A 19,112-nucleotide genomic window follows, 5' to 3' on the forward strand; every position below is an offset into this window, starting at 1 on the left:
GGACAACATTCATCCAGCATCCGTGTTTCCGCATTTCTAGTCCGCAAAAATATGAAGCTTGTCCTACTATTATCCGCACAGATCGGTCCGCAGCCCCATTCAAGTCAATGGATCCGCAAATTGGTTTCCGTATGTCATCCGTTTTTTCAGTATTTTTGAAGGCCTTCATAATGATTTTTTTTTTTCTCTCTATCTTTTTTTTCCCTTCACGGACCGTAAAAAATGGAAGACATACGGAACAGAAATGGAAGTCATTTGTCCGCAAAATGCGGACACACAGTTCCGTTTTTTGCGGACCGCAAAACGGAAAGGATTACACACGGTCGTGTGAATGTACCCTTATGCTGCTATTCTGCTGCAAATTCTGACGCATGCCATTTCATGAATTTTTGTGATTCTACACCTTTGAAAAGGTTTTAACTTAAATTTTCCAGACCAGATTTATCAAATGCAAATTTTACAAGCCGCCCAAAAAAAATAAAAAAATTAAAATGTTACAATCCCACTCCGATGTGAAAGTGGCAAAAAATTGGAGCTACGTCTCTAGATCAAAGTGTTACTTTTAGAAAGCGTGGAACATTTGAACATTTTTTATTTTTTTTTGCAAAGTGCAGCAAAACGGACTGCAAAATATCCCCTTCCTCCATATGAGTATCCAGTAAATGAGAATACATTGCACCTCTATGCAGAGAGCTCCCCTAGTGGCAGCCGGAAGTACTGCTCTGAAAGCATCAGAGCCAGAAGTTCAGTGCCATGCCCCACCACAAGGTGGCACCACAGCAGTGCCCTATGGTAGATATCAATAATCTTCCTAGGAGGAGAGAGGAGACACTTATTATGGTGGAAGGACGTATTAATGTTCACAAAGACCTCCCCAAGCACAATAGCTCCCCCTAATGGCTAGGGTCATGTAAGGATGATGGTGACATCATCACAGGTCCTTACCACTTCTCCTCTCCCGCCTGCACTGATCACATGATGGTGACATCATCACAGGTCCTTACCACTTCTCCTCTCCCGCCTGCACTGATCACATGATGGTGACATCATCACAGGTCCTTACCACTTCTCTCCCGCCTGCACTGATCACATGATGGTGACATCATCACAGGTCCTTACCACTTCACCTCTCCCACCTGCACTGATCACATGGTGGTGACATCATCACAGGTCTTTTGCCACTTTTACTCTCCACTGCTGACCTCAGGCACCACCTGCACTGATCACATGGTGGTGACATCATCACGGGTCCTTACCACTTCTCCTCTCAACTGCTGAGCTCTGGCCCGTCTGCACTGATCACATGATGGTGACATCATCACAGGTCCTTCAGCTCATGCAGATTATGGTGCAGGCCCCGCAGCAGCATACCTTCCCCCCTCCCTTAAGAATCCCGGACATTTTTAGTAATTTATAAACCCCGGCTGGACAACATTTTTAGGCCCCAGAAAGAGGACATGTCCAGAAAAAAGAGATTGCATGGTCACCCTAAAACAAAGCCGTAGCTGGGATCCGTTTACTGCCTTAGTCCTGCATCTAAATGCCCTGAGAGAGGCAGAGTGGGCGTTCTGTGCCCTGGGGTGGTGCACCCTCCTGGCACCCAGCACCCGGGCACATGAACCACCTCCTCAGCTGCTCCACGTTGCACCTCTGTGTATGTCCGCCCCTGTATGTTACAGTATGGTTTCTACAATGTAGCAGCTTGTGGCTCTCACCATGCAGATATGTGTCAGGCTCCACCCCTCCCAGAAGTCAGTCATGTGATATCTCCGCTTCGCCCAGACAAGGAAAGACAATGGACGTTTGAAAATAATGCATGATGGGACATAACTTAATAAGGGACCACAAGGACTGGGGTCCTACATGGAGGAGGGGCATTAATATAACATTGTATGGTGACTGGAGTTCCCCTTTAATATAAATGGTTATTACGTTGCGGATGATGGGGGTTGTGATCCCATCCATGTCTAGGGAAGGATGATTTGGGATCTGCCCATTGCCCTTGTGATGTCTGTGCAGCTGTACGTGAGGAGGGGTCCTCACGCCAGAGCGGCTGATGCACGATTTCAGCGCATGATAGACAGCTGTGTGCTGCAGGCGGGGGGGGGGCTCCTGCGGGAGAACTCTGACAACCTCCCGCCTGACATTTAGCCAAGAAAAAATCACCATGACTGCAGAGCCGCCTGTAGTGTGCAGGAGCGGGACGTCACTGGCATCAGGTCAACCAAGGGTTAAGAAAAAAAGATTTACACGAAATCTCCAGGACTTATGTTTGCTGTCAGTGAATGGAAACCTATACAGACCTAACACTTCTCACAGCTGACAGTTTGTTACAATTGTAATAGGAACAAGCAACCTGGACTCCGGACTGACACATTTCACCTGCGCTGATACATTGTAGCTAACGTTCTTATGATTGTCTAGGCTGCGTACAACTGTAACAAACCCTCAGCTGTGAGAAGCATTAGGTTAGGCCTCATTCACATGACCATATTTTGCATCCATGTCCGATCCTCACCCTTTGCAGATCACACACGGATCCATTATTTTATATGGATTCACAAAAAAACGGACAGCGCGCGAATCTCATCTATAAGCGGTCCGCTCCTCAGATTCTAGAACCTGTCCTGTTGTGTCCGTATTGTGGATGAGAGTAGTCATCTATAGCGATGGGAGTGAGAAGAATGCGGAGTGCACACGGAAGGGGTCTGTGCGGATCCGTGGTTTGCGGACCACAATATGAATACGGTCGTGTGCATGAGGCCTTAGATAGTTTTTTATCTTAACCCTTGGTTGACCTAATACTAGTGATGTCCTGGTAAGTGAAATCCTATCTATCTATCTATTTCATATCTATCTACTTAATTTGTTTTTCAATTACGCAGTATGTTCAAGATCTATGCTTGCTTTCAGTGAATGGAAAAGGAATGAAAACCTTCCCAGCCCTAATCTCACAGTTTAGGGTTCATTTACTATTGTATCCAGTGTAGACAATCCTCTATGAGGAAATTGGTTTGGACTCCAGACCGATACATTGAACCTTTGCTGATACATTGTAACAGACTTTGTGCTGCTGATTGTCTATACCATTGTAGCAAACTGTCAGCTGTGAGAAGTATGAGGTCAGGATGGATTTTAAGCTTTAAAGGAGAAGTGAAAGGTCTGCAGTTACGATTAGAAACTCATGGCTGTTTTCTTCCAGAAACAGCGCCACGTCTGTCCACTGGTGGCGAATGGTATTGCAGCGCAACCTTCAGTGCATCTGAGCTGCAGTACCAGGCACGACCATGGACAAGTGCGGCGCTGTTACTGGTAGAAGGCAGCCATGTTTGGGGTTGGAGACTGGTCAGTACAGGCATGGTCAGCTTGTCACCCGGGCTCCGCAGGAACGCACAGCCCCCGCGCTCGCGCCTCCCCTGAGCGGTGCAGGGTTCCTCCTGCCTTTCCAGACCCCTGCATTTACACCCTACTCAGAGAGAGACATCGGGCACAAGGAAGTCTTCAGGATCCAGACCAAAACACGACCCCTAAGGCCCCATGAGGTTATCAGATATAGCAGAGCTGAGTTTGTCAGAGGTGCCTCAGCAGAAGCGAGGTTGTCAGATCAAGCAGATTTGAGCTTGTAACAGAGGAGGGCCTGTCAGATGTGGTAGAGTAAAAGAATGGGCTCAGTCAGATGAAGCAGAGCTAAATATGACTGTGAGAAGTAACATAACGGATTATACCAAATGTAGATGAGCGTGGTTATAGTGTAGCAGTAATGTATTTGTCAAGTGGTTCAGTCAGAAACAGCAGGAGTGAATTTGTGCCATCTAACAGAGATGTGATTATTGGTGAAGCAGAGACGAGTTTGTCAGATGGACAGAACTTGCCAGGTGCAGCCAAGCTAACAGCAGCGGGTGTGTCAGATGTAGCAGTGGTGTGTCGGATTATCAGCGTGTAGGTTGTCAGATGAAGCACGGCTCACTTGTCAGATGCAGCAGAGCAGGTCGTATTAAATGCAGAAGAACCAAGGTAGTCAAAGGTGACATTATCAGCGCTGCAGAGCTGAATTTGTCTGGTGTAGCAGTGCTGAGTTTGTCCTTTGCCATATTTCATTTTGATTTTGAAGGTAAACTCCCAACGTGCCCCTGCTACATCGGCATTAGCCGCAGACCTCTCTAGCACGGGCAGGGTTAACGATGGCAGCCAGTGCTTCAGATGGGTTTTTAACCTCTGCGCTGCTGCCCCCCAGTGGGTGAGAACAGGTGCATGGGGAGAGCCTTGCATTGGTGCTGCATGGAGCAGTCGCTGAGCTCTGCAGTCTCGCAGCGCTCCCTCCTCCTCCCTCGCTGTCTCTCTCTCTCTCAACCCCTCAGTTCCCACTTCAACTTTATCTCCCCATATCCATTGCTCCCTCTCTCCATCCTCCCCTCTCTCCATCCTCTCTCCTCTCCATCCAGCTCCACCCCTGTCTGCCAGATCCTTCATCAAAACCCCGAGCGGCACCATCAGCTCTGCAAGAAGACTCCCTTTTTTCCATCCTTGGCTGCTCCATCCAGAGCTGAGAAACTTCTATGGAGTTGGAGTGAGAGGGGAGAACCTCGAGGAGCTGCTGGCATGGGGGGTCTCCCAGACTGGGGGCTGCTGCTCTTACTCATCACTATTTTAAGGATTGCAAAAGAGGGCAAAGGAGACCTGACCTGCTCATCCTGTCACCATCACATTCGTCTGCAGGGCACAGGCGCTGGGCACATTGTCAAGAGGGTGCAGGGGGGTGCACCAGGTGACTGGCCGGAGACTTTCGCCAACGCTGGCCACCTGACGGTTAACGGTCAGATGCAGGATCACTGGGACGATGGCCGGGATCTCGGAACCTGGAGCAGGGCGGGGGGAGGGGGCGATGGCAGATATTGGGCTGATGGGTATGAAGGGGCCGGTGACAGGTTAGGGGATGCCAGTGCCAGCTTTTTGGAGACTTGGGTTAATCAAGAGGGTCAGGAGAAGACTAGGGGGCAAGGGGAACATGTGGCTGCAGAATTCTTCATGGATGTAGACAGTGATTTGAGTGGCAGGACCGATCAGATTGTGGATGCCAATGAAAGGAATGTCCAATTGGTGGGTGAGGGTCAGGATTGGGGTTCCCAGACCAGTGGCACGATGCAGACTGACCAGTTTGGAGGGACTAGGAATGATGAAGGTGACAGTGTGAGTGGAGCGATGGCTACTGACCCCCTCGAAGGTGCAGCGTTCCCAACACACAGCCATATGCCAAGTGGGCACTCTGCCAGAGACTCTCGAGAGATGCCCAGCAGGACAGGGAGACGGATCAGAGAAGCCGAGGGACACAGGGTGGCCCGAGCACAGGCCGGTGACCCGGACAGGGGGAGCCGCTTTCGTGTGGAGGAACTGAAGTTAAGCAGCACAACGTTTGCTCTGACCGGAGACTCTGCTCACAACCAAGCCATGGTGCACTGGTCCGGACACAACAGCAGCGTGAGTACTGGGCATGTATGAACCCTCAGCACATGGGGTGGGAGGAAGGGTGACGATGAGAGGAAGAGTACGGCCACACGGTCAGGTCTCCTGACGCCGTTTCGGAAGTAAAAATCAGGAGGGGATCATAAAGGAGAGAAAGTATAAAGGACGGACACAACTGCTCCACTTATTTATTTATTTACTTAAATTCACTTCTGGTTTTGGCTTCCGTAACCGCATCAGGAAACCTGACCGTGTGGTCACACTCTCAAGGTGTTTGGGCTCCTGGTGGCCACACGAGCAGGGCTTCTCCACTAAGTCCTGTCTTGGGTTCGGGTGACCACCAAGCATCTGTAAGGAATGTACTAAACAGTAGAGAGAGCCTCAGTCTTCTTCTTGTCAATTGTAACTCCAGGTGACCACATGACCAATGCTTCTTCAAAAAGTCATGTTTGGGTCACTCATCTTCTTAATGTTATTTGCTTCTGGCTTCATCATCTTCTCCTTGCGGCTTCTGGTGACCACATATGACCGGTGTCTTCAGGCTTCTAACTGTAGCTTATTTGTGACTTCATCTTGGCAAAAAGTCATACTTGTCTTCATTTCTTTCTACCTCTCATTCCCCTTCTTCTACTTCTGTCTTTCTCTCCCTTTTCTTTGTCTTCTTTTTCTTCTATTTTCTAATTTCTTCTCCTTCCTCTTATTCTTCTCTATCTTCTTCTTCTTCCTTTTCTTCTCTCTCTTCTTTTTTCTTCTCCTTCCTCCTATTCTTTCTTCTCCTTCCTTTTCTTCATTCTTCTCCTTGCTCTTTTTCTTTCTTCTCACTTCTCCTTCTTCTTCTTCTTTTCTTCACTCCTGCTGGCCATATGGACATTGTTTCTCCTCAATGTCTAATGTTCTCCTTGTGTCTTCAGGCTTCTAGATGTAAAGTACAGTATTTATGACTTCACCCCATCAAACAGTAGAATAATCCATAATCTGCATTTTTCCCTCTTCCTCTTTTCTTCCTATTCCCTTTTTCCTTCTCCTTCACTCTTGAAGATATCAGTGTTTCTCTTTTCCTCCTGTATTTTGCTCTTGGGTCTTCAAGCTTCTCACTTGTGGCTTCATTGATTATACATATTTCCTCTGTGACATTTTATGTGTAGTGTCACTTTACAGTCAGATTAATGCCAACTCTGCATCCATCAGTGAAACATCACTTACATGGAGAGACGGAGTTCTTCCATCTGCCATGTTACACAGTCCCTGAGGTTCTGTTGGCTCTTCTACAGTGGGGTTGCATATAATCTGCTGTGTAGAGGGTCTGGGGGTTATTACCTGTCATGTAGTGGGATGGAGTATAATCTCCTGCTGTGTAGAGGGTCTGGGGGTTATTACCTCGTATATAGCGGGATGGAGTATAATCTCTGGCTGTGTAGAGTGTCTGGGGGTTATTACCTCGTATATAGAGGGATGGAATATAGTCTTCTGGAGTCTGGGGGTTATTACCTCTCATGTAGCGGGATGGAGTATAGTCTCCTGGAGTCTGGGGGTTATTACCTCTCATGTAGTGGGATGGAGTATAGTCTCCTGGAGTCTGGGGGTTATTACCTCTCATGTAGCGGGATGGAGTATAGTCTCCTGGAGTCTGGGGGTTATTACCTCTCATGTAGCGGGATGGAGTATAGTCTCCTGGAGTCTGGAGGTTATTACCTCTCATGTAGCGGGATGGAGTATAGTCTCCTGGAGTCTGGAGGTTATTACCTCTCATGTAGCGGGATGGAGTATAGTCTCCTGGATTCTGGAGGTTATTACCTCTCATGTAGCGGGATGGAGTATAGTCTCCTGGAGTCTGGCGGTTATTACCTCTCATGTAGTGGGATGGAGTATAGTCTCCTGGAGTCTGGGGGTTATTACCTCTCATGTAGCGGGATGGAGTATAGTCTCCTGGAGTCTGGGGGTTATTACCTCTCATGTAGCGGGATGGAGTATAGTCTCCTGGAGTCTGGGGGTTATTACCTCTCATGTAGCGGGATGGAGTATAGTCTCCTGGAGTCTGGGGGTTATTACCTCTCATGTAGCAGGATGGAGTATAGTCTCCTGGAGTCTGGGGGTTATTACCTCTCATGTAGCGGGATGGAGTATAGTCTCCTGGAGTCTGGGGGTTATTACCTCTCATGTAGCAGGATGGAGTATAGTCTCCTGGAGTCTGGGGGTTATTACCTCTCATGTAGCGGGATGGAGTATAGTCTCCTGGAGTCTGGGGGTTATTACCTCTCATGTAGCGGGATGGAGTATAGTCTCCTGGAGTCTGGGGGTTATTACCTCTCATGTAGCGGGATGGAGTATAGTCTCCTGGAGTCTGGGGGTTATTACCTCTCATGTAGCGGGATGGAGTATAGTCTCCTGGAGTCTGGGGGTTATTACCTCGTATATAGAGGGATGGAGTATAGTCTTCTGGAGTCTGGGGGTTATTACCTCTCATGTAGCGGGATGGAGTATAGTCTCCTGGAGTCTGGGGGTTATTACCTCTCATGTAGCGGGATGGAGTATAGTCTCCTGGAGTCTGGGGGTTATTACCTCTCATGTAGCGGGATGGAGTATAGTCTCCTGGAGTCTGGGGGTTATTACCTCTCATGTAGCGGGATGGAGTATAGTCTCCTGGAGTCTGGGGGTTATTACCTCGTATATAGAGGGATGGAGTATAGTCTTCTGGAGTCTGGGGGTTATTACCTCTCATGTAGCGGGATGGAGTATAGTCTCCTGGAGTCTGGGGGTTATTACCTCTCATGTAGCGGGATGGAGTATAGTCTCCTGGAGTCTGGGGGTTATTACCTCTCATGTAGCGGGATGGAGTATAGTCTCCTGGAGTCTGGGGGTTATTACCTCTCATGTAGCGGGATGGAGTATAGTCTCCTGGAGTCTGGGGGTTATTACCTCGTATATAGAGGGATGGAGTATAGTCTTCTGGAGTCTGGGGGTTATTACCTCTCATGTAGCGGGATGGAGTATAGTCTCCTGGAGTCTGGGGGTTATTACCTCTCATGTAGCGGGATGGAGTATAGTCTCCTGGAGTCTGGGGGTTATTACCTCTCATGTAGCAGGATGGAGTATGATCTCCTGCTGGGATTAGTGACCTCTGAATTTTTCTAGTGTTTATTATATTGTTACAAAGTATCTCTTTCAAGTTCAAATTGTTATTATGAAACACAGTATCAGTTATGACATAGTTATAATGTGTGACCTCATCTCCCTGTGACAGCTCCACCTCTGAGCGCTTTAACACACGTATGTATAATGTATTCCATGTGTAACGCAGGACGTGTGTCTTTACCATGTAATCATCCTTCAACGTGCTGTATGCCTCTGTTCTCACAAAGTGCCATCGAGCCGGACCGCCCGGTGCCTGGACTGCGGCTGCTGTGGTCACAGCCCCCCAGGCTTTACTCGCCTCGCAGGCTTTACTGTCCCCCCTTCATGCAGTACCTGGGGTGTCTAGAGCTGCAAGGGTTAACCACACACGTGAGCCGTGATGACATGTGCCTGTGGTTATGGGCTAAAAGGCCATTGTTAGAAAATAATGGACCCCCAAGGAGTCAGGATAGCGACAGCTTCAGCACCGCAGCCAGCTACCGTGCACTGTGATACCTGGGCTGAACTGCTGTGGAACTACAAGTGCCAGCATGCCCTGCCATATCATAGGTGCTGGAACAGAAAACCATGAAGACTTCTAGGTTGTTCGCCTGCAGTGTGTATACCCCAAGGGGAAACGCCACCTGCATGGAGGGTGAGCGCCATCTCTCCAGGGGACATATGTATCTAGGGGCTATGCATGCCTTATCTGCATGTTATCTCTCTAAGGGGTGCACACCACGTCTATAGGGGTGCATGTCACGTCTTTTGTGGAACTTTGCCTCTCCACCATACTTTACACTGAAGCTCTCCTTGTTGAGACTGGCTGCTATGTATAAGCACGACCTCACAAGCGCACAGCACAATGTGACCTGATACCCCATGCATAATGATCATCAGAAGGGGAGGGGCCTCCATAAATGGGAGGGGCCTGAAGATATTGGAAAACAATTGTAGCTCCGCCTCCTTCACAGTCCTTCTCCCCATTTATCCAAACTGTCGTGTTTTGCTGTAATTGGACATGTAAGCGAAGCCTTGATATGACAGCAGTGTGTGAAAGGGGCCTAGAGGGGAACATAAATAAATATATACAGTACAGACCAAAAGTTTGGACACACCTTCTTATTCAAAGAGTTTTCTTTATTTTCATGACTATGAAGGCATCAAAACTATGAATTAACACATGTGGAATTATATACATAACAAACAAGTGTGAAACAACTGAAAATATGTCATATTCTAGGTTCTTCAAAGTAGCCACCTTTTGCTTTGATTACTGCTTTGCACACTCTTGGCATTCTCTTGATGAGCTTCAAGAGGTAGTCCGCTGAAATGGTCTTCCAACAGTCTTGAAGGAGTTCCCAGAGATGCTTAGCACTTGTTGGCCCTTTTGCCTTCACTTTGCGGTCCAGCTCACCCCAAACCATCTTCATTGGGTTCAGGTCCGGTGACTGTGGAGGTCAGGTCATCTGGCGCAGCACCCCATCACTCTCCTTCATTGTCAAATAGCCCTTACTTTCAAAGTTTTCCCAATTTTTCGGCTGACTGACTGACCTTCATTTCTTAAAGTAATGATGACCACTCGTTTTTCTTTACTTAGCTGCTTTTTTCTTGCCATAATACAAATTCTAACAGTCTATTCAGTAGGACTATCAGCTGTGTATCCACCTGACTTCTCCTCAACACCACTGATGGTCCCAACCCCATTTATAAGGCAAGAAATCCCACTTATTAAACCTGACAGGGCACACCTGTGAAGTGAAAACCATTTCAGGGGACTACCTCTTGAAGCTCATCAAGAGAATGCCAAGAGTGTGCAAAGCAGTAATCAAAGCAAAAGGTGGCTACTTTGAAGAACCTAGAATATGACAAATTTTCAGTTGTTTCACACTTGTTTGTTATGTATATAATTCCACATGTGTTAATTCATAGTTTTGATGCCTTCAGTTTGAATCTACAATTTTCATAGTCATGAAAATAAAGAAAACTCTTTGAATGAGAAGGTGTGTCCAAACTTTTGGTCTGTACTGTATATATACACACACACATTACTGGATGTAGCCAGAAGGGGGTGATGCACAGGAATAACCTGTCTCCATAATCCTCTCATCCCTCATGTATACATATACACGGTATACGCCGCCGTCCGGGATGGGATGATGGGGGAAGTATTCATGTGCGGCTCATACATATGAAACACACGGGAGGGACACATGTAGAGAAGCATCACTCACATGTACATCTGTGAAATCATCATTCATCACAGCGAATCCGCAGCTGTATGCTGCACTGGAATAATAAGGAGCTGTGCAGATGCAGCAGAGCTGAGAGGGTCAGGTGTAGTATAGCTGAGAGTGTCCAATATAGCAGAGCTGAGAGTGTCAGATATAGCACGGCTTAGGGTGTCAGATATAGCAGGGCTGAGAGAGTGTCAGATATAGCACGGCTTAGGGTGTCAGATATAGCAGGGCTGAGAGAGTGTCAGATATAGCACGGCTGAGAGTGTGAGATATAGCAGAGCTGAGAGTGTGAGATATAGCAGAGCTGAGAGTGTGAGATATAGCAGAGCTGAGAGTGTGAGATATAGCAGAGCTGAGAGTGTGAGATATAGCAGAGCTGAGAGTGTGAGATATAGCAGAGCTGAGAGGGTCAGATATAGCAGAGCTGAGAGTGTGAGATATAGCAGAGCTGAGAGTGTGAGATATAGCAGAGCTGAGAGTGTGAGATATAGCAGAGCTGAGAGTGTGAGATATAGCAGAGCTGAGAGTGTGAGATATAGCAGAGCTGAGAGTGTGAGATATAGCAGAGCTGAGAGTGTGAGATATAGCAGAGCTGAGAGTGTGAGATATAGCAGAGCTGAGAGTGTGAGATATAGAAGAGCTGAGAGTATGAGATATAGCAGAGCTGAGAGTGTGAGATATAGCAGAGCTGAGAGTGTGAGATATAGCAGAGCTGAGAGGGTCAGATATAGCAGAGCTGAGAGTGTGAGATATAGCAGAGCTGAGAGTGTGAGATATAGCAGAGCTGAGAGTGTGAGATATAGCAGAGCTGAGAGTGTGAGATATAGCAGAGCTGAGAGTGTGAGATATAGCAGAGCTGAGAGTGTGAGATATAGCAGAGCTGAGAGTGTGAGATATAGCAGAGCTGAGAGTGTGAGATATAGCAGAGCTGAGAGTGTGAGATATAGAAGAGCTGAGAGTATGAGATATAGCAGAGCTGAGAGTGTGAGATATAGCAGAGCTGAGAGTATGAGATATAGCAGAGCTGAGAGTGTCAGGTGTAGTATAGCTGTGATTGTCAGATATAGCAGGGCTGAGAGTGTCAGATATAGCAGTGCTGAGAGTGTCATATAGCAGTGCTGAGAGTGTCCTATAGCAGTGTTGAGAGTGTCAGGTAAAGCTTGGCTGAGAGTATCAGATATAGCATAGTAGAATGTGTCAGATGTAGCAGTGCTGAGAGTGTTACAGGGCTGAGAATGTCAGATGTCCCAGAACTGACTGTATCACAGATATTGCATCACGAGGAGGGTATGATGCAGCTGATATGAGTTTGTCAGACGTAGGAGAACAGTGTTAGATGTAGCAGGGCTGAGAGTGTCCCATGAGGCTGAGCTGAAATTTTATGATGTCACTTAGCGGCAGTGAGAGGGTCAGCTATAGCTAAAGTCAGGTTAGTTGCAGGTAGCAGAATTTTGTCAGATGTAGTATAGCTGAGTATGTCAGAAATTGCATCTGAGGGGTATCAGAACTAAGAGAGAAAGATATAGTAGCACGCATTGTAGTTGAACTGAGATTGTTGTCAGCAGATCTGAGATTCAGCAGAGATGAGATTGTCAGACGTGGCAGAGCTGAGATTGTCAAGTGTAGCAGAATTACTGCACTGCATTTCAGACTGGTGGAAGCAGCAGCACAGAGGATTACAGGAGAGGAGTGTGCTGATCTTGTTAGAGCCAGGGACCTGTCCAGTCATCCGATAAAAGGTAGTGAAGGCAGGAGTGCACTTGACAGGGGTATGAGGTAGGTAGAAGACTAACCCAACCACAGCAGCACAAAGTATTTCAGGAGAAGAATCTGCTGTTCTTGTGGGGGTAGTGAACGTCCATGCATCTGATGATATCAGTGAGGACAGGACTACCGGTGAGAGGTGCAGTTGTAATGTGTGGAAAAGTATGCAGAGCTTTATAGTGAAAGGAGCAGGGTCTCCAGCAGAACAGAGTATTTCAGGAGAAGACTGCGCTGATTGTATTGGGGGTAAAGAAATGTCCACGTCTGTGAAGATAGGACAGAGCTAAAGGTGGCAGGTACAGTGATGGTGTGAAGGGTATGAAGTCTTAAAACCTACATACTGAAAGGAGCACAGTGTCCAGCAGCACAGAGTATTTCAGGAGATGGGTGTGCTGACCCTTTGGGATCTGACCATGTGACAGATGTGAGAAGTGATTGGCAGCCGTTGTCACACAGGACTGTGCCGTCAGCGATCCTTGTGGCCGCCCCGGTCTCCGGCACTACAACTGATTGATGAGGTAGCCCACAGAGCTCTGCTGCATCCACACCTACATCCCAGGCGGCAGAGTGGTCAAGGCATATTCAGCACCAGGAACAGGTTCTGTGAGACATGCTGGGAGTTGTAGTACACCACCACCGCTATAATATATGAGTAGTGTACAGATGTAGCCCACTTGCCGCCATGACACCTGCGCACTCCATAAAATGCATTTTTAAGGACCGGTGACCACATCCTTTACGGCATTCGCTGCGAACGCGGAGTTAATTTCCGTACGGCGAGGACTTCACCCGACGAGTGGCAATAAAATAAAATCATATCGTTAAACAAACACTTAATGAAATAAGTGGACGCGGCCTAATGCAATTATAGGATATTGTTCCTGGAGGACTGCGGGTCGGAGCGGTACCCCCAGGCGACTTGGCACTGGATTTCCGCGCGAGCTCTCCACGACCTGGCTCATCTTTAAATAATGAAGGCTGTTATTTTCCAGGGCATTTAATAACTTTGCAGCAGAACGTCCAGTCAATTATGCAGGAGATGGCAGGACGTGGCGCGCCCTGACTGATCAGCAGCCTGCCACATACTCCTCTCTGCTATGTCATGCACCAGGAATACAGTGCTCATCGTGTAGGAGATCTGTCATCAGTCAGTAGACATTAGATAGGGTCCTGATACAAATGGATGCAGACTACAGATGTAGCAGAGCTGAGTGTGTCGTTGATCATTTTATGACTGGCTTAGAAGCCCTGCCCATCCCCATGGATCTTAGATGCATCTTCATTCAGCAGGACCTGCGCTGATGTCATCAAAGGTCCTTTTGCAGGTCCTGCAAATGAATGGCACTATTAGATGACTCTCCTTTATCTGAAGCTATTTGGTCACTGTATGGCAGCATTATTTATACCATGTATGGCACTATTAGATGACTCCCCTTTATATGAAGCTATTTGGTCACTGTATGGCAGTATTATTTATACCATGTATGGCACTATTAGATGACTCCCCTTTATATGAAGCTATTTGGTCACTGTATGGCAGTATTATTTATACCATGTATGGCACCATTAGATGACTCCCCTTTATATGAAGCTATTTGGTCACTGTATGGCAGCATTATTTATACCATGTATGGCACCATTAGATGACTCCCCTTTATATGAAGCTATTTGGTCATTGTATGGCAGTATTATTTGAGCATTGCATGATGGCATACACTCACCTAAAGAATTATTAGGAACACCTGTTCTATTTCTCATTAATGCAATTATCTAGTCAACCAATCACATGGCAGTTGCTTCAATGCATTTAGGGGGGTGGTCCTGGTCAAGACAATCTCCTGAACTCCAAACTGAATGTCAGAATGGGAAACAAAGGTGATTTAAGCAATTTTGAGCGTGGCATGGTTGTTGGTGCCAGACGGGCCGGTCTGAGTATTTCACAATCTGCTGAGTTACTGGGATTTTCACGCACAACCATTTCTAGGGTTTACAAAGAATGGTGTGAAAAGGGAAAAACATCCAGTATGCGGCAGTCCTGTGGGCGAAAATGCCTTGTGGATGCTAGAGGTCAGAGGAGAATGGGCCGACTGATTCAAGCTGATAGAAGAGCAACGTTGACTGAAATAACCACTCGTTACAACCGAGGTCTGCAGCAAAGCATTTGTGAAGCCACAACACGCACAACCTTGAGGCGGATGGGCTACAACAGCAGAAGACCCCACCGGGTACCACTCATCTCCACTACAAATAGGAAAAAGAGGCTACAATTTGCACGAGCTCACCAAAATTGGACTGTTGAAGACTGGAAAAATGTTGCCTGGTCTGATGAGTCTCTATTTCTGTTGAGACATTCAAATGGTAGAGTCTGAATTTGGCGTAAACAGAATGAGAACATGTATCCATCCTCTGATGGCTACTTCCAGCAGGATAATGCACCATGTCACAAAGCTCGAACCATTTCACATTGGTTTCTTGAACATGACAATGAGTTCACTGTACTAAAATGGCCCCACAGTCACCAGATCTCAACCCAATAGAGCATCTTTGGGATGTGGTGGAACGGGAGCTTCGTGCCCTGGATGTGCATCCCTCAAATCTCCATCAACTGCAAGATGCTATCCTATCAATATGGGCCAACATTTCTAAAGAATGCTATCAGCACCTTGTGGAATCAATGCCACGTAGAATTAAGGCAGTTCTGAAGGCAAAAGGGGGTCCAACACCGTATTAGTATGGGGGCACTAATAATTCTTTAGGTGAGTGCATATTTGTGGCATTGCTACTAAGTTGCAGCTATTCAATCGAATGTATCGAAATGTGACAGTATTGGGCCACATATGGCGATATTACTTGGGCACAGTACTGCATGCTGCTTATATAAGGGATGTTTGGTACAATATATGACGGCGCACCATATGGAGGAGGTACCACACGGAGGTGACACCACTTCCTAATATTGTGTACCAGGTGGCGGACTACATGCAGGTTTTATATTTTCCATTGGTTTATGTAGATGACATGTTACTGGAGGCTTTGGAAAGTGCTAAAAATGTCTGGAATCTGAGAGCAGGCGAATCCTGGAGGAGAAGGTCAGCCAACTCCAGCAGATGGCCGGAGCGAGCAGCGGCGGTGATTTAGGCCGGAGCGTATAATACACATGGAGCAAGAACACAAATATAAATGGATATTAAAATTCCGATGGATGCAGGGACACAAGCGGAAAGAGCTTGGGGGGAAGGGGGGGGGAACAAATGGGGGTCAAGGGGGACCCCTTTATACAGTCACAATTATGTATTACAAATATGTCTTTGTATTTTGCTGATTCCACAGGTCATTCATCTGATTCCACAGGTGGATACCATCAGCAGTGTGTAACCTACAATGACACAGCAAAATACATCCCATCCTCCTTTACTCTGGGCTAAAGGGAAATGGCCCTTGTCTGCTGGGAAGGGGGTGTAATACCTAATTTCCCCTGTGGTGGCGCTGCAGTGAAATTGAACACTTACAGTCATATTAAATTATGATCCCCTTTAATATGCACAGGAAGGGCTATTGCCTTACAGAGACCACCGTCATCAGTATACAGTAGCTACAGCCCAAGTCCGCCGGCATTACTAAATGGAGCCATTGTTTTTCATAGTGAATTCTTCCCTGCAATCAGGATGCGTGATGTCATCGCCCTCTCTTGTAGGTTTCTAATAATAAGATATAAGGCAGGATGTGTCTGGAGAGTTGCCAGGCAACAGTCCAGGAATGCACTGGGTGACAACCACAACTTTACTGCTGCGCAGAGCACGGTCTCCGGCCTCTCCTGGGCGTTAGACCTAAATATACAGCTCTGAATATACAGCTCTGTGATCTCTAAAACCACAGCTTCAGGTACAGATGTCATCCAGCCACTAGTCCTGGGTGAGTGTCACCGCCAGCTCTCTGAGAAGGTCTGGCAGACGTTCTTCTGTACCTCTTGCATGATGTTCTTTGTTTTGGTTTCACTTTGTCATCTCCTTTCCTTCTCCCAGCTGTCACCTATTCACACTAATTGCCTCCCTTTATATTCCCTCCCATACTGCCTCACTTTGCGGTTTATACTACTTCCTGGATTGAAGTGTTCACTGCTGGAGACTTCTGTTACTTCTTGTTCAGATAAGTCCTTTCATGTATTGTGTTTCTTTGCTGGCTTGATTCTAGGTGACCCAGACTCCCTCCGTATTAAGTGCAGGGAGCCGGTGGTCATGTCCCCTCACTATTATAGGGTTTTCAGGTGTCACACAGTCTAGGTACGAGGGCATGCAATCCTCTACCTCTGAGACCTTTTGTATGTACTTAGCAGTCAGGGTGAGCTCTTAGGGTTTTACAGGGGTCACCTTTATGCTCCTTAGTTTGGGATCAAGCCAGTCGGATGTTTATCCATAACTTCCAGCTATCTGCTATATCATCCGTGACAGTGAGGCATTATGGGACGTGTAGTTATCCCCTGCAGACACCACTCTCTATAGTCAAGATGGCAAGTTAGTGTCGCCATAGGGAAACCTGTTACAATGTAGACAAGGTGAGAGGACGGTGGGAGTGATTTCATGTGTTTGGTGGAGTTCCCCTTTAATATAAACTTTATGTAGTGTTTATTACGTTTTATACATTGTTTCAATAGTTTAATAACAGCAAATATCACAATCTATGGCCGGAGTTCTTCCAGGTCAATGGCATTTCCTGCCTCTTTCTGGGATCCACACGAATTCTCCATTCTCAGCTTTATTATTCATTATTCATAATTAGATGAAGAAGTAAACTGATTGTTTCTTGGTGTTGGCAGACATTGAGATCATTGAAGACTATCCAATTAATTCATGTTCCTCTGGAAAGCCTACTCCATAATCACATTAGCCGCACAAGGTCACCCCCCTGTTTACTGATCGCTTCATACATACGAATCCCAGGCAATTTCTCAAGACGCGTCCAACAAGAGGTTTATAGAGTTAATAAAGCGGCTGCTGGGAATTCTGCTGTAATTACACGCAGACCACTTGACGGGATCCGGGGCACCTCAATCTCAGGAGGTCAGGAGATGGGAATTACCTGACCAAGGTTCTAAATGCCTCCATATAGTCAAGATTCTAATTTATGACTATGATTGAAAATGAAGGAATTTTACTCATGGGTTTCCAATCTCCTCTATAAGGCCTCTCGCACACGACCGTATGTATTTTGCAGTCCTCAAAAAACGGATTTGCAATAAAAAACAATGGATGACGTCCGTGTGCATTCTGTATTTAGCGGAACTGAACAGCTGGCTCCTAATAGAACAGTCCTATCCTTGTCCGTAATGCGGACAATAATAGGACATGTTCTTTTTTTTTTGCGGAATGAAAATACGTACATACGGAAACGGAATGCACACGGAGTAACTTCCGTTTTTTTGTGTGGACCCATTGAAGTGAATGGTTCCACGTACAGTCCACAAAAAAAAACGCAACGGACACGAAAAGAAAATACGTTCGTGTGCAAGAGGCCTAAAAGTGTGGCTCTCCAGCTCGTCAGACACAGGCTGAAGATCACTGGAGTAGAGCATCGTACGCAGGCTGTCTCTTTCTCCAGATCTCCAGGTACTGATGAGGGAACCGTAAAGCAGCTTTTCAAGTATGGAGATCTCTGGAATCTTGATTCTACTGTAGGGAATGTTAGAGGCTTAGAAAGCATGCGGCATAGGCTGGCTATACATTCATTTGGGGTTTCCTAAATCTATCCCCAATGACTATCCCTCCAGACTCCTCTGTCCCTTCCAGATCCCTCTGTCCCTTCCAGATCCCTCTGTCCCTTCCAGACTCCTCTGTCCCCTTCAGATCCCTCTGTCCCTTCCAGATCCCTCTGTCCCCTCCAGATCCCTCTGTCCCCTTCAGATCCCTCTGTCCCTTCCAGATCCCTCTGTCCCCTCCAGATCCCTCTGTCTCCGTTCAGACTCCCCTTTCTTCTCCATAACCTTCTATGCTCTCCAAACTTCTCTTTTCCCTACAGATTCATCTGTCCCTCCAGACTTGGCTGTCCTCTCCACAACTATTTGTGCTCTCCAGAGACTCTTCTGTCCCCTTTGGACTCCTCTGTCTCCCTTTAGGCCCCTGTCACCTTCAGACTCCTCTGTCCTCTCCAGAACCCTCTATGCTCTCCAGACTCATCTTTCCCCAACAGATGCCTCTGACACCTCCAGACTCCTTTATGTTCTCCAAAACCCTTTGTGCTCCCCAGACTTCTCTTTTCCCTACAGACTCCTCTGTCCTCTCCAGACTCCCCTGTCCTCTCCAGAACCTTCTTTACCCTCCAGACCCCTCTATCCCTCCAGACTTCTTTGTCCTCCTCTAGACTACTCTGTTCCTTTAGACCCCTCCATCCTCATAGAGTGGACATGCTCGACCACCACTATATCCAGTGGATAGGTGACAAGTTGAAATCTTTGTAAACCCCTTAAAGACCCATTATTGCCTCTTTCGACCTTCTCCCCGCCTAGATTAAACATTGACATAAGTTCTGTTTAATAAGTTCCTC

The 19,112-nt window shown here is 46.9% G+C and overlaps 1 protein-coding gene across 2 annotated transcripts in view; it reads left to right on the forward strand.

The window, feature by feature from the left end:
* The first annotated feature begins 4,415 nt into the window (after positions 1–4,415).
* The window catches only part of SORCS1 (sortilin related VPS10 domain containing receptor 1), a 647,341-nt gene continuing 632,644 nt past the window's right edge, over positions 4,416–19,112 (forward strand). For both annotated transcript variants that reach the window (XM_040436033.1, XM_040436034.1), the window contains exon 1: positions 4,416–5,475. In XM_040436033.1, coding sequence (XP_040291967.1) covers positions 4,600–5,475 — 876 coding nt within the window. In that variant the 5' untranslated portion in view covers positions 4,416–4,599. The remainder of the gene's footprint in view (positions 5,476–19,112) is intronic.

Source organism: Bufo bufo, chromosome 6 (genome assembly GCF_905171765.1).
Source record: "Bufo bufo chromosome 6, aBufBuf1.1, whole genome shotgun sequence".
NCBI lineage: Eukaryota > Metazoa > Chordata > Amphibia > Anura > Bufonidae > Bufo > Bufo bufo.